Source organism: Lolium rigidum, chromosome 5 (genome assembly GCF_022539505.1).
Source record: "Lolium rigidum isolate FL_2022 chromosome 5, APGP_CSIRO_Lrig_0.1, whole genome shotgun sequence".
NCBI classification, from domain to species: Eukaryota; Viridiplantae; Streptophyta; class Magnoliopsida; order Poales; family Poaceae; genus Lolium; species Lolium rigidum.
In genome coordinates, this window is record NC_061512.1 from 69,046,992 (window position 1) to 69,063,746 (window position 16,755).

Genomic DNA, 16,755 nt, shown 5'->3' on the forward strand with positions numbered 1-16,755 from the left:
GACGGTTGCCCGGCGCCCACGTGGACGGGCCTTTAGTCGCGGTTCGTAAGCGACCGCGACTAAAGGGGGGGTCTTTAGTCGCGCTACTTTGGTCGCGGTTGCGCAACCGCGACTAATGGCAGTTGCGAACCGCGACCAAAGGCCCTTTTTCCACCAGTGAGGGAGCCCAGCCCGGTGGTCTTTATCGGCGGCAAGCTCGTCGGCTCCACCAACACGATCATGTCGCTGCACCTCAGCGGCAAGCTCGTGCCCTTGCTCAAGGACGCCGGAGCTATGTAGACCCGAGCATGCATGAGACCACCGTCAAGTTATTTCCCGTTGTAAAACTTTGCACTTCGCATGCTTGCACACATGCGCGCGAGGTTTGGTTTTCACTTAGCCAAGTGTGCGTACATCGTACTCACTCCGTTTTATTACCTTGTGTTCCGTATGTAGTTAAAGTTATTTTTTATAAAATATGTTCAAATATGTGAAAAGTCTAAAATATCAAACCATATCATATATAAGAATAAATAAGAGGGGCTAAATGTTTCGATGAGTTTAGCTATCAAAATCTTCTAGAAAACAGCGAGCCGTCGACCTCGTCAGGATACACGGAGCGATCAGGACGGTGTCCACGCCTAGCTAGGGTTATACAAAAATGGGTATACTACAACCGGTTATCTTCCACGTTCGTTCTGCGAGGCTTGTGTCTTGACTCTTGAGGCCGGGCCACTGCTCTCTTCCAGCACGGCCGTTGCCGTTGCCCGCCGCCGATGTTGTCCATGTACCGGCCGCCCGCCTCGCACTCTTGCATCAGCCCCGGTCCCCGCATCCCGCCAACCCACTAGTTTGCGCCGTCGCCGTGCTCTCTGGTTCCGCGCTCCCACTGCCATGTCGGCGAGCTCGTGCCTCGGCCGCCACGTCCCCGCTGCCATTGTGCGCTTCCGCCCCGGCCACAACATGAAGCAACCGCACACCATGGGATAGAACACCAGCGTCCTCATCGGAAGCTTCTCCACCGCCGGCAGATTCGTTGCAGTGGTCTCCATGGATATGGTACAGAGAGATTTGTAGCAATGTTACATATGTTATCGTGTAATGTATGATAAGTTAGACAAAAATGTTGGATGCCTTGTAGAGAAATCTCTACTATATTAAAGCTCTAGCGGTGGTGTCCCATGGTACGTCCTATTACACTGATAGAAAATGTCCCGCTTCGATAAAAAAAAACTGCTTCCTGGATAAAATTCTTGAGAGGAAGCGCATAACACGTTCTACTACGAGGCCACGACTCCACGCCGTCTCCCCAATTCCTGATCCACCAACTCCCTCCCAGGCATTCTCCCACCGTCCAACGAAACACCCACGCCTTGGCCGCCGCTGCCATCCCCCACCTTGAAGGCATGGACACCGCCGGCGCCGGCCCTACCCCTCTGGCCTGGACGCCACTGTCGCCACCTTGCTGGGGCGTACGTCGGGGCGCCACCCACACCTCGTGCGCCTGGATCCCTCCGCCCACAGCAAGTACGGCCTGGATGCAGCCGCCGCTGTTCCTCGACACAAGGCCGCCGCGCTCCATGCGGCGACTTCTCTGGCACGAAGCGTCACCATCGCCGCCACCGCCCCACTGGTCTGCTCGCAGGTACGCCAAGTCAAGCACGACAAGCTTAAATCTATCTCTCCACGATGCTCGGCGTCATCAAGCAGTACCTGAACTCAGTTCTGCTGTTGTAGATGTTGATGCTTTAGTTACCGAGAGGTTCCAATCCACATGTTTTGCTGATTACTCAAAAGGGGATTGTTAAAATTTTCGAAATAGTCTTCATGTTTCTCTAATGCTTTAGTTACCGACAGGTTCCAGTCCACATGTTTGGAGGCTTGCTGATAGCAAATATACTCAGAGATTAGCGCCTACAAGAGGGGAACTTCGGCAAATGCATCGGTACATATGGAATGTTGAGTTCTTGATGTTCTGCGATAGCTTGCTTGACGACTAAATAATGCATCTCTTGCATATCTCTTTTCTTTACGAAGTTTGATAAGAGCAGATATCAGGGACGTTTCAATTGATCACAAAACTGTGTCAGCCGATGTACTATGAGTGAGATACAAAATATATTTTCTGATTTAACCAGCCACGATGGTAGTCATCTATCTGAACAACGAATAAAGCTCTCTGTTTGTGGCCCCCTTCCACTTTTGTTCATGTCAAGATGAATCTTTCTTTCCATGCAACTTAGTGTATCTAATTAAGAATGTTAGTGGCTAACTTGACTGCATTTAATTTAACTCTCCGTAGGCTCCTTAGTTTCTTTCACACAGTAAAAACAACAAACTAGAAACAGAACCATTGGACATAGTAGCAGTCTGTAAAATTGACAACAGAATATCAATGTATCTCTATGAAACTGACTCTTAGAATGCATGAACTTAACCTCTAAGCCCGGAATGGTTCTGCTTCTCACAGACATTGCAAAATCGTAGGAATTTGCAAGCGGTGTGTTCGCAACCATGTCAAGGAGAAGGACGATAGAGCAAGAAGAAGGAATAGCGGATGATTAATGGTTGGGAGGAGATGTCTCACAATAATCTTGATGCGTGGCTACGCTTATATTTTGACATGTAAAGGTCTACATTCCTTCTTTTTAGTGGAAAAACCATGATTTTTGCATGTTGATGATACAATTTCACAAACAGGTGTAACGAGAAAGGCGATGTTAAGCTCAGAGAAGATTATGTCAAGGAGGTCAGCACCGTACCATCTCTAAATCTACCACCCTTTTTCCACAAAACTTCTATTAAATTAATTTTTTCTTCCATGTACAGATTATGGTGCTGAGAACCTCAGCAGACAAGCTTGCCAAGGTGAACAAACATGCTGAAACCTATGCCTCGCTGGTCATGGAAGATCTAGATCAATGACTCTGGAAGAAGTTGCTTAGGATGAGTCATTTATACATAGCTTTTAAATAACTGATGATTATAACCATCTTTAATTTGAATGGAGGTTTGATGCAAGAAATAGTACACAAACAAAATGTTAATATTGAGTCTTTAGTGCGTTCTTAATGCGCCTATTATTCTGTAAAACTGCTCAACCACTTTTGTTCCCGTAAAGCTCTCGCGGATTTATTTGTTAACTGGAATTCTGATTTGCCACTGGCTTTGCATTGATGCTCTATGCACTTTTAATCTTAAAAAACTGCTTAGTTTATTCTCATTATACTTTAGAGCAGTTAAAGAGAAACGTTATGTTTATTTATTAACCGGAATCTTGATTAGCCAATAGTTCAATCGCCTTAAGAGCTTGCAATCTGTAGACAAGAAGATCAAGCGGCGCCCAGGTGCATGTGGCTTGTCATTTCTGCCTAACAATAATTGAATGATAGAAGGTATGATTGATATATCAACGATTATTGACTTTTCAGATGAAGTCACATCGGAAATTGCTTTGTGGTGGCCTTAAATTTTGGCGAGAAACTTTTTTATTGATTACTGAATGTGCTTCTTGTATATGTACCTGCAACTATTTGACTATTTTTAATTTTCCATGATTCCATGACGATGCTGACCATGGAAAAATTAAGATGAGAGCCATGAGCGTTGTGAGCACGAGACCAAGGTCCAATTATTAGCTACATGAAATAAGTTTGTCCTATCTGGTTCTGATTTACTATGGTCTTCCTTCCCCCATTTAGCCATAGTTGTATTCACTCATCTTTTTTGCTTAGTACAATATATGATGCTATGTCAGTACACTTAGCTGTCTCTAATTTATGCCATATAACGTGGTTTACCTAGCAGGGGTCAGGGTTTTGTAAAATTACATGCGTAAACAAAGATTACTTATTACAGAGTGGATTTTATATTTGATTAACTAATTACAAAGTGGATGCCATTATTAACATCAAAAAGTCTGTCCTGGAGAATATATTTGATTAGTTGCGCACATAGGTTAGAGCTACACTACATATCGCATCTGTAGTTTCAGTTTCATTTGTTATACATGAATGATAATCCTGAGGCCACCTCAACTTTCTCTCTCTACTACTAGGCTACTTTGTGCTGGGTTCATGCATGGAAGTACTTGCATGTCATCTCGCCTAGAAATTAATTTAGCATTCAGGCACTGCATATGCTATTAATTTTCATTGTGTTTACGAGCATTTAACATGATTCAACATAGCTAAAATGTTCAGTTATTCTATTATTTGCAGTCTGAAAAAAGTGAGTACCAAGCTGGGAGTGTCAGTCTAGACCTCAAGTTGTGGGAGTCGGCCAGGTCCACTGAATGTGTCAAGTTACGCATCAAGGTGTTCCCTTTTAGAGAATACATAGGAGAGCTTGAGGATTTTTTTCATCCCAAGGTTTTTCCTCCGGAGTGCGAGGGCCCTCAAGAGTGCTTCCATATGAATGGCTAACCCGAGCTTCACATTGTTTTGGATGGATGAGGGTAATTCAAAGTAGAGCAAGCTTCTAAAAAGATGTCCAGTAACAACTGCCAAATGGCGATTCTCAGGAGTGAAGGTACTTAAGGAGGCAGACCATGCAGCTTTTAAAAAGGAATTAATTCCCCTCTTGGAGGACCATTTCAGCTAGGAAGTGGAGTTCGTCGACCAAGCTTAATGCATATGGAGCGGTATGAGTATTTTGGATGTGAACTATGAAATCTGCGTCCTAAGTTCGGTGATATCAGATTGCAGACTTTGTTAAATTTGTGGCTTGATATCTGGTGGGAATCAGAAACACCTTTCTGGGCAGTGTGGACTGATATTTTTTTATGTGTAATTTGCATTAACAATTTTCCCCACTATGTTTTCACAATGGCAGCATGTCACATTAACTGCAAATTGTGTTTCATGTCGCACTGATATTGTGTTGGGTCAAGATTTGAAAGGACCGTGGACTGATAGCTTTCTTGCCATATAGCTTGTCTTAGCGGTTTCCATCAGTATAAGCTCATGCAGACCAATTTCACAAGTAGAGCATGTTTGGTCATCTTGATTGTCATATAGATCAATTATCATCAGAGCACTCCTATATATGGTCTTTAGGCATGCATTGTCTAAACTGAAAGGATTGTCTAACTGATGGATGGATGGATGGAAGTGGCATTATAGCCATGTATTGGGGAATCTGATATCTATGTATTTTTTATTTATTTTGAATGCCAAAATCAGATTAAATATTTATACTTTTTTTGGTGTGAACTTTTCCATGAAAATAAATGGTAATCCAAATGTGCTACTCCCTTGATCCATAATAAATGTTATGGTTTTAGTCTAAATTTGAACTAAAACCAAGTCATGTAAATGCGTAGGCTGTTCGCTCACATTGTTTTTTTTCCTGGCCGGCACTAAAGAAGTTCAAATATTTATCTATTTTAAGGTTTTTTAGCATGAAATGATAGTAACAACTCTCTTGTTTTTTTAGGTACCGTATCATTTAAGATCGAAACATTGCTTATACTACAAAAATATGACACATAAGGGCAGAAAGAAGTATATGATAATCAAATCATACAAATAAGGTCATAGTTGAGAGTCTCTGAATGTAGATCAATCTTTAATCAATTTAATACACTCTCCAGACCTAAACATTTATCGCGAGTTCAATAAATCTAGACACATTTTAGTTAACATTTTGCCTAACTATGCGATAAATATTTAGGACTATATAGTACAATATTTGGCGCATCATAATTATTAGTAGCATGTGACGTACACAAAGTGAATTATGATAATATTTCTGTTACTTAAGATTATTATTCCGTAGCAACGCACGGGCATTCAACTAGTATTGTATAAAAATGTCACATTTTTGAAAATTTACATAAGGGGAGAAAAATATTCATTGGGGATTTTTTTGCGGGAAAAAAATGTGCCATTATTTTCACAATTAAATGAAAAAATATTGGAGACCGATGTCACATACTATGAAAAAAATGTTACATACGAACCGTTTTTTACTAAGATCGGAGGCGTGAAATTTGGTTATTTAAATTGATCCGACGGCCCGAAAGATAGGTAATGGGTGCCTTTTTTACCTAGCTCTGGCCTTTTATTTGATCTACTTTTACATACTTATTGATTATTTTTTGTTTAGAACAACAATTGTTTTTTTATCCGTCTTCTCCATCCCAATTTCCCTTTTCCTCTCCCCAATTCTCTCCTAACACGCAATCAGGCACTTGCAGAGGCTCCAGCACCGAATATATATTAATTATGCAAAATAAAATCATCATGAATATATTGTGCAGATCCTCTTGAAGTTTCTATTAGCTTTTATCAATTTCTTCCTCTCGACAGCTACCTTTTGTCCCTGAATCTCCTCCCTCCAAAGGTAGCGGTCGGCAATTCGCCATGAAGTGCTCCTTGAATCCGCTGGTTTCCATAATGGCGCCCAGAACTTGGGGCGACGACGACATAAACGCCAGGCATGCACTCTTGAGCCGGTCGCAATTGTGCTGATGAGCCAACGCTAACATGATTCTAACAGTATCCATATCGATCTTGCCGCACAAGTCTTGCTCGCACATGCGCCTCAACCTGTAGACCACGTACCTATCCGCGGCGACCAGCAAGTGCTGCATCACCGCAACGCTGTGCCCCCCTTCGCCGTCGTGGCACCGAGGCAGCGAGTCCGTGTAGATGTAGTGAAGGAGCATCTGGAAGATGGCCGGCTCCATGTCGCCGACCTCCGGGCGCGGCATGTCGTCCTTCTCCATCGCCGAGCCGAAGAACTGCGCCCGAAACACGGGCGACCGTGCGGCCAGGACCGACCTGTGCGCGCGGAGCTCCTGGCCGCGGACGCGGAACACGATGTCGGCGCCCATGGCCATGGCGTCCCCGAGCATGTTCTCGAGGTGGCCGGGCAGTTCCAGCGGCGGAGACTCGTCACGGATGGTGAGCACGCAGCGTATGGTAAAGCGGCCGTTGTTGAGGCGCGATAGCGAGCTCAGTCTGGACTTCTCCACGAACCGGTGGTACCCCCACCAACCGTCCCTAGGCCGATACTCCGCCGTATCGAAGCTGGCCACCGGTGCCTGGCCGTGTTTCCCCAGAAGGCTCAGCGCGTACTTGGCGATCACAGGCTTGGCTTGGCTGCCATAGCGTAAGAAGGTGGAGGCGTGGCCGGCACACTCGGCGCAGTATAGCACTGCCCGTTCGGGCAGAACCTAATGCTCCACTTGTAGTCACGGACGATGAAGACCCGCGACGCAACGAACTCGCCGACACGCATGCCCTTGAGCTGCGCGTCGTCGGTCACCTCGAAGTCGAGCGTCGCGGTGAAGCTCTCCGTGATGCATCTCGACGACGTGATCTCGATCTCGGGTATGCAGTACTCCCCTTCTGAGGTCGAGTCGTTGGTAGCCATGGAGGTAGGACAATAAGCTAGTGACGGGTCTCGATTGGGAGTTTTGGCCGTGAACTTGAGAAGAATTTGCACGCGCACATAGCCGAGTTATGTAGAAAGAGGAATCACAGACGATGGAGGCAACACGGAAGCAATAAAGGACTCCTTAACCTACGAGGATACCGACTAGGAACTTGCCGTAAGCTGATACAACCTCATTGCGTAATGGGCAATGCACATTTTGGTGGCCTTCGCCCTTTGTTGCCTAATATACGGTCTATTTCTAAACGGATCAACCAGTTGGGCTGTGCTTCTGCAGGCCCATTAGTTGCTTGCTCACCTTGCTGGATAAATCGGACGACAACTGCTTATCCCTAAAGTTTTGTTTGGAAACACTGGATTTCTGTGTTTCAGAGTGTATAATTCACCATGTTTTCGGTGAATACCCTTTCATCACCCGATCCCCTTCTCTCACCCAAGAAACGTAAGTGCAAGAAACACGGCATGTGCCTCGCGTATGAAAATCTAGTCAGCCCGGCGTGTTTCTATAGTTTTACTCAGCCTTACGCAATGAAAACCAGACTACCAAATGAGCTAAAGATTGTATTTTCGAATAATGGGCCGGGACACCTGTATCCACTTAGAAACCAGGTTGTCAAACAAGGTCTAATGAGTCAACATATATGTCAACCATTGTATCAAATTACCAAACTAGAAACACATGCACCATTGTACCCTGTACACTTTTTTCTTTATTGTAGCTAGCACCCCCACACATATATGTCAACATATGCATTCGGCTACAACTAGCACTTCCATAATTTCAATACACTTATGGGGCGCCTGCATGTGAACTATAAGAGTGCATGTAAACGTTAGCTAAGGAAGCATGACTATTTTAAAAATTGGTGCATTATATGAAATAAAAAAACATGAAGGAACAAATTATAGTGGAACCAAAATTTGTAGAGTACGTCGAATAAAATATTTTTACGCTGAGCAACAAATGATTATACACATGGGAACAACAATTGACTTTGCAAAGAACAAAATAAATGTAGGAACAAAAGTGTGGAGCTAATTCTGAACACTATGTGAAACAAAATTTTCTCAATAGAGGAACAAATAAATATGCACTAGGGAATAAATAATTATGCATAGTGGAACAAAAAAAATAAGGAACAAAATTTTCGTGAACTAATTTTGTGAAATATGAGGAACAAATATTTCTAAATAAAAGAACAAACAATCATACACTAGAGAACAAATAACTATACACCTGGAAACAAATAGTTATACACCATGATAAAAAATTAGGAACACATGTTTTTTGAAACTAAGTGCCTGAAATAAGAGGAACACATTTTTCTGAACAAAGGAACAAACAAGCATACACTATGGAACAAATAATAATACACTGAGAACAAACAATCGTGGAACAAAAAAATCTGGAAGAAAATCTTTGCGATCATAATTTTCGGGAAAAAGAGGAACAAATCTGTCTAAATAAAGGAACTAACAATCATATATTGGGGATCAAACAAGAGCATCACGGGAAAAAATTGAGGAACTAATTTTCTTAAATAAGAGGAACAAGTTACTGTAAAATATGCAATACATATTTATACATGGGGTAACAAGTAAATATAAACTAGGGAACAAATAATTATGCATTGCACAACAACAAAGAAAAAATCAGGAATAAAGTTGTGAAACTAATTTTTTTAAATAAGAGAAACAAATCTGGCTGAATAAAGGAACAAACATTGCTACACCCGGGAACAAACAAAAGCATCACATGAACAAAAATAAGTTTTAAAATTTTATTAAATAGGAGGAACATGATTATACACGTCGGAACAATAATTATACACGGGGAACAACTAACTATGCACCGGGAACAAAAAATTATATACTAGGAATAAAAAAAGAATAATTCAGGAACAAGAGGAACACCACTCTCTCAATAAAGGAACAAACAATCATACACGCAAAAAAAAATGCATGGCCAAAAAAAAATCGTGGAACTAATTTTCTTAAATGAAAGGAACACATAACTATACAGATGCGAACTAATAATAATTTACACTAGAGCCAAATAACTATACACTAAATAAACATAATTATATAATATGGAACAAACTAAAATAATTCAGAAACAAAGTTTTGCGAAAATATTTTAAAACAAGAGGAACAACACTTTTTGAATAAATGAACAAACCATCATACACAGGGGAACAATAAAAGAGCATTACAAGACAATGAAACTTTTTTCCTTTAATATGAGAAATAAATCTTCCAAAATAAAGAAAAAAATCTTGTAATATCAAATAAAATTTGACTTAAAAAGATGAATCAAGAAAGTAGTTAAGGAATAGAAATTAAAATTGGAAAGTAGCGAAATGAAACTAAAAACAAAAGGAAAACAAGAAATAAAAAAAGAGAATGAGCGGGCTTACTTTTCGTAATAACCAAATTGAACATAACACGAAACACATGCAGATGAGTAGTATGTCACGTGTACTACCATGCTTGTGCATGCAAGCTTTTCTCAATTGGAACAATGGGCAAGGAAATGGAACATCTCTTTCTGAACAGAAAAACGAATGAACCATTGGTTGACAAACGAAGAAGCACCAACCACATGAGGGTATAATGGACCAGCCCACGAAGCAAAAAGCTCCAGCAAATAATATCCTTTGTAGCGCGCACGCGCTATTGAGTTGTTTCCATTCATACCTCGCGCGGGTTTGAAGAGAATATTGATGCTTTGCGCTAACATCATGTGCCGACAAAAACATGTTAACAATTCTCTAATGGAAGAAACCAATTTAACAAAAATCTCTCCTCTTCTATGTATGTACTTGAAAGAATTCCCACTAAAAACCATAAAAAATACATGAAAGAGTTGTGCTAAAAACTTATACAATTATGAACCAATGTAACCGCCTCTACAAAAAATTCTTTGATTTTATTGAGATTACCTACGTGAATTTTCTCTTTTGTGAGTACATGGCTATTCAGATTCGCTTGAACCAATGTTTGCAAAGTGAAAAAGCCGTGAATACGTCTTTTATAGGTAAACATGGATATTAATCAAGAAAAATGATTGTTTTCCCTAGAATGGGTCTTTATGCATTATAGAAAGGCGAATGCTAGAATTAGCCGGTTGTAGCTACATCCGATTATGGTACAAAATTTGTTAACAGTACTTTTTTTGCTAAGTGTAATATTTTTCTGCGTGTGTAATATTTTTGTAAATGTTAGGTCGTTTCGCCACATTTCTCTATAGTACATCGAACAATATTTTCCTAACTTATCCAACATTATAGGAACACATATGTACTTGTACCAAAATGATCGTACCACTTTGCTCATAACATTACACCAAAAACTATGTACCCATGTAACAAATTGCAATGTCGTATGTAACATCAACAAAAATTTCTCAAAGTTTGACCATCCCAACAACAATGGAGTCACCTCAATGGCCGGGTAAAGCTCATCGTTGACGAATCCGCCATCCCGCCGAAGGTCAGTCATAGTGGGATCGGGTGAATCCCCACCAGTTCCACTCGCCATGCGCCTTCCTGATCTTAAATTCCGGTGGCTTGTGGGATAAATTGCCGGCCAAGGCGAGGTCACTGTTAGCCGGCAGGCTTGAAGCACAGGTGGCAAGTGCTGCAGGATTCATGGCCGAGGAGAAGGAGAAGCATCACTGGGAGGACGATTAGCGGCCACCTTCCCCGAGCGGCAGAAGTGCCCAGTCGGTGAGCTCCGACAGTCAACGCACGGAGGAGCTCCGGTGAAGGAATGGTGGCCAGCGAACTCCGGCAATCGACGCGTGGAGTATTTTTTTTAAAAAAAAATCAGCACGCCGGCACGCCGGCATGCTGCCTAGTCCCAGTTGAGCTCGTCGCCGTCCTCCTGGGGTGTCATTTGACGCCCCCGGGCGGCAACGCGCTGTTGTGCCTCGAGCGCGCCGGGGACTCCGGCCACATCGACCACTGGGCCTCTTCCCAGGCCGACCACGGGTCCGGAGGGCTGGCCGCCCGCAGCAGCCCGCAGCTCCGCCTCCTCCTTGAGGCGGAGGTGGCGCTCCTGCTCCGCCTGTCGCCTGGCCTGCTGGCGCCTGGCCTCCTCATGCCGGCGCGCCTGGCCCAGCAACGCCCAGGCCTCGGTGTCCTCGACCGCCTTCCTGGCCTCCGCACCTCCGCGAGATGCGGCCACTTGGTGGCCTCCTACGCGAGGGACGCCACCAGAGCGGCACGCAGGTCGGGGCCGTCCTCCGCCCGAGCTTCGGCACTAGCGCAGGTGCGCCACTGCTGCGGCCACTTGGTCCGCATCCTGGATGTAGAGCCCACCGTGGTGGCGAGCAGCCCTCATCGCTCACGCGATCCGCCGGCTGCTGCCGGCCTCGTCGTCGCTCACGCCGGGAGCGGAAGGTCTCTTCGGGGCCATGGCGGCGGATGCGAGCGCATGGGGAGTTGGAGTGACGGTTTTCTCCCAGTCCACATTTAATAAGACGCACGCCCACCCACCGACAGCTGGGCCAGGAAGGCGAGCAGGCGGACGCGAGAGGACGCCGCGTGCCATCCGCGGCCATGCAAGGCTGACCCAGATTTGGGCCGGGTTTGAGTCGTCCCATACACCGCGGCCATCCACTTTTGGGATGCGTCGCGGCGTTGGGCCGTGATTTTGTCCGTTACGACCCATCCAAACGCGCGAGCATGGGATGGGTCGCCGCGTTGGAATGGCCTAAGGATGCAGGTTGTAAAACCATCAAGCCTTTTTCAGCTTTTCTTCTGGCAGCCCCAAAACAACCTTTTTCAGCTCAGCTTCAGAGAATGGCTCTTCGAGGTAATTCATGTCAGAGCAGTGAATTCCCTAAAAAAAATCAGAGGAGGAAAAATTCAGACACAACCAATTCAACCCAGCCGTTCTGCCCTGTGTGTTGCCAAGGTTTGATTGAAAGAAGTTAAAAATAATTTCTTTCTTGCTCTTGTGATCTCGGATACGACACCAGCCGGCCGTTCCCGATAGCTCCAGGGTGTGATTCTTCCTTCTTCTGGCATTGGCCGTCACACGAAAAATCTTAGTATTTGTGCTGCCTTCTTTAATCCAGGTCTCCATCTGCTCCTTTCAATTGCAGCAAAACCTAGCAGTTTAGTATTTAAAGTTCGCCTGAGTTGCCGTTCCTCTTGAGATAGTTGTCTCTCTTCCTGTGCCAAGTCAAGGTTAACACTTATTTGTGTGGCCACATTGAAGGCAAACACAGCCTATCTGATTTTTTTATTTGTTCCATCTCTTCAAAGCTTCGGCAGTTCTAGATACTTTGGTGTAGCACATGGATGGGCTCCAAACTGTGCGCCTCCTTGCTCCAGTTTTCGTCCACAACAACTCTGAATTCGACATGTTTAGTGAAAGCATTTCCCCCCGTATCGCTCTCCTCCTGCTACAGTCCCCTTGGAAGGTCTCCTCCGCCGTCCGGGCCGCCGACGGCCGCTCCGCCAGAATAGCTGGCCGGAGTAGGCTTAGGTTGGGCGCCGGAGTAGTATTAGCTGTAGATCTGTAGGTTTTTAGCTGTTTGTGGCGGTTATGCCACCGTTTGAGCGGATGCCCCGTAGAGGAGGCGGAAGTCTGGATCCTCGCCGCCGGATCCAGGCTGGTCTAGGGCTGCTGTTGGCGATATCTCTGCTCCGGTGGTCGGAGGAAGGTGCGGCGGGTAGCGGCGACGTCTTCTTCAATAAAGCTGCGACGACTGGTTCTTCTCCCTCCCTCTGCGGTGAAGAGGAAACTCCCCAGGCCGGCCTTGGTGGCGAGGTGGGGATTCTTCTTCTTCGTGCTGCAAGGTGCGCTTCTGCATCTCTCCTGGCCGGCCTTGGTGGCGAGGAGGAGCGGATGCATGGTGCGCTATTCTTGGATCGAGGTGGAGGATCTGGTCCTCTCCGTCGACGCGGCGCGTGGTTGGTGGTTGCTAACCTGCAACTTCTTCTTCCTGGTCATGGTGACTAGAAGAGAAGCGGTGGCGAGGCACTCGCGACCACTGCTCGTCGGCTTTTGCCTGCAGGGTGCTACGGAGCTGCAGATGTTGAGCTCCTTCGAGCGAAACAAACGGTGCTCTTCTTCGACGCCGTGATCCTTGGCCGGCAAGGCGGCCCTTCATCAACCTCCATCGCGGAGGCCCTTCTGCGCTCGGCTCGCCGGAGCTCAGCACTTCTCCACTGACAAGTGGTGCATCCCCGGAGGAGGAGAAGTGACCGGCGGATCAGATGCTTCGCCGGAAGTATGCTTTTGAGCAGCATGGCATCGCATCTCGACGGCAACGTCTGGAGATCGCCGGCGAGTGGTGGCGGAGACCCCCAGGGACCCGATTGCTTTTCTAGATTTCGTCCTATGGTGTTTATCGTAATTTTAGAGGGCCATTCTTCAAAGTCTAGGTTTTTCTGTGCAATAGATGCCAGAGGTCCTCTTTGTAAAATGTACCTGCCACGTGTGGTCTGAATGGAAATCTATGGGGCCTTCTAGGCCCTGTTTATGTTCAACAACAAAAAAATTTGACATGTTTATTCAGTATGATATTGAAAGTTTGAGTTTGGAACCAACTTTCAACAGGAATTAACACTTGAACGAAACATATATAATGTGAATATAACTTGTTTGAGGTGACATGGGGGTTGAAAGACCACCTGAACATATACCTTTCAGAGTGCAGTGACGCCATGTATTTTACTATTTATATTTTTGCTATTTCTCAGTTGATATAATTGCATACACCAAATTTAGGCAACACACTAGGCCTGATAATAGGCATGTAGAAGTTATAAACTAATCCTAAATCAAGGACCCAGGCTATCTATTTAGAAATGATTTCAAGAGTTGGCTCGCGGCAACTTATATTAAGTTACAAGATGCTTTTTGTATGCTTTGTTTCGCTGGCTAATTTAAATGGCAACTATGAGTGAACCATGATTATAAACATTAAAGTTAAATCTTAAACTATGCAATAAAATGCTATGTGCATCATTTTGATGAAGAGGCTAGGTCGTTATTACCCTTTCGGAAAAAAATGCCGCTATGGTCGGAAGGGAAGAAGACGCGGAATGGAAAGAAAGGAAAACAGGTATGTTAAGGGATGAGAATTTAATGAGAAAAAGGAAGTGAAAACTGAAAACACGTTCGCATTTCGAAAAAAGAAACTGGAAACACATTTTTGCCTAGAAAGAGAGAGAGAGAGCGGCGTTGGCACTAAGAAATTGACCGCTGCCGTCGTCCTGAACGAATCTCAGTTGCCTCCAATTGTGTCATTCAAAGATAATCCAGCTTAAAACACAAACTAATTACCTTGAAGTTGTACCAGAAAACGGATGGACAGCGAAACAAAGTCGAATTCCCTTTCTGGCGATTGACCGCTGGAGAGTTGTATTTGACCTGCTCACGCTCCGCGCCCGAGCCGGAAAAAATAAGTTGCTCCCGCAGAGATTCGAACCAGCAACCTCTAGCCCCCGCGCGCACCTGACGGGCCAACCATTTGGGCTACTAGTCATTCGTGTTAGGAACTGAGACGGATTTATTTTCTACTATCAAATGTACATGTTAGAAACGTTAAAATATGAACTTTTTTTTTCGCGAATTCCCTTTTATGATTTTTTTCATTTGTATCAGTTATTTTCGATTGCTTAAATTTATCCTAGCTATGCAAAAAAAAATCCCTTTGTACAATTCCCTTTTCAATTCCCTTTTTTACAATTCCCTTTTTTATTACTATGTAAGCCGATTCATGTTTCTTTTAACCAACTATTATAATTCCCTTTTTCGGGCTAGTGGATTTTAGGGGGGAAATAACGGGTGGGAGATTCACTTGCAACTCAAATGAACTACCACTTGCTACTCAAATTAAGTACCGTTTTTAAGTTGTAAGGTAAAAAAAAGTTGCAAAAATATTCTAAATGAATTATTCTAAATGATTTTTTTAGAGTTGATAGTTATTTATTTTTACCATTGATAAATAATGGGTCACCGGGTTGATAGCTTGCAAACTAAAAAAAGAGTCACTAAAATATTCTAAATGAAATACTTTTTAGGGTTGGTAGTTATTCATTTTTATCGGTGATAAATAACGGGGCACCAGATTGATAGCTTGTAAACTAAAAATAATCGCTAAATATTCTAAATAAAATACTTTTTAGGATTGATAGTTTTTCACATTTACCATTCATAATTATTCACATTTACCGTTGATAAATAACGAGAAAAGGGGTTGATAAATTGTAAGATAAATAGTCGCTAAAATATTCTAAATGAAATTAGTTTTTTGAGATGATAACTTTTCACATTTACCGTTGATAAATAACGAGAAAAAGGGTTGATAAATTGTAAGATAAATAGTCGCTAAAATATTCTAAATGAAGTTAGTTTTTGAGATGATAACTTTTCACATTTACCGTTGATAAATAACGAGAAAAGGGGTTGATAAATTGTAAGATAAATAGTCGCTTAAATATTCTAGATGAAATTAGTTTTTGGGATGATAACTTTTCACATTTACCGTCCATAAATAACGAGAAAAGGGGTTGATAAATTGTAAGATAAATAGTCGCTAAAATATTCTAAATGAAGTTAGTTTTTTGAGATGATAACTTTTCACATTTACCGTTGATAAATAACGAGAAAAGGGGTTGATAAATTGTAAGATAAATAGTCGCTTAAATATTCTAGATGAAATTAGTTTTTTGGGATGATAACTTTTCACATTTACTGTTCAAAAATAACGAGAAAAGGGGTTGATAAATTGTAAGATAAATAGTCGCTAAAATATTCTAAATGAAATTAGTTTTTTGGGACGATAACTTTTCACATTTACCGTTCATAAATAATGGTAGAGGGGTTGATAAATTGTGAGCTAAAAATATTCCCAAAATATTATATATGAAATTAGTTTTCCGGGTCGATAACTTTTTCACATTTACCGTTGATAAATAACGGGACAATGGTTCATAAATTGTAAGCTAAAAAAACGTTAAATATTTTCTAAGTGAAATTAGGTGTTCGTGTCGATAACTTTTCACAATTACTGTTGATAAATAACGGGATAAATGGTTGATAAATTGTAAGCTAACAAATCGCTAAAATATTCTAAGTGAAATCAGGTTTACGTGTCGATAACTTTTCACATTTACCGTTGATAAATAACGGGACGAGGGGTTGATAAATTGTAAGCTAAAAAAGTTAATAAAATATTTCTAAATGAAATTGGTTTTTTATGTCGATAAGTTTTCACATTTACCATTGATAAATAATGAGTAGAGCGGTTGATAATTTGTGAGTTAAATCGGAGTTATTTTCAGTTTCATAATTAGGAGAGATTGTGGCCTCGCGGTCACTATTTAATTCGTTTTTTTCCAGTTTTTCTACTTT

At 42.9% G+C, this 16,755-nt stretch overlaps 2 protein-coding genes across 2 annotated transcripts in view; one reads left to right on the top strand and one right to left on the bottom strand.

Moving 5' to 3' along the window:
• The window catches only part of LOC124656076 (glutaredoxin-C15-like), a 6,781-nt gene extending 6,502 nt beyond the window's left edge, over positions 1 to 279 (top strand). Inside the window, exon 2 of the mRNA XM_047194882.1 lies at positions 162 to 279. Coding sequence (XP_047050838.1) covers positions 162 to 279 — 118 coding nt within the window. The remainder of the gene's footprint in view (positions 1 to 161) is intronic.
• A 5,980-nt stretch (positions 280 to 6,259) lies between these two features.
• Positions 6,260 to 7,359, bottom strand: LOC124656077 (BTB/POZ and MATH domain-containing protein 2-like). Its single transcript, XM_047194883.1, has 2 exons — positions 7,160 to 7,359; positions 6,260 to 7,085 (listed from the first exon to the last, which is right to left on the bottom strand). The coding sequence occupies exons 1-2, from the start codon at positions 7,357 to 7,359 to the stop codon at positions 6,260 to 6,262; spliced, it is 1,026 nt and encodes a 341-aa protein (XP_047050839.1).
• Between the last annotated feature and the right edge of the window lie 9,396 nt (positions 7,360 to 16,755).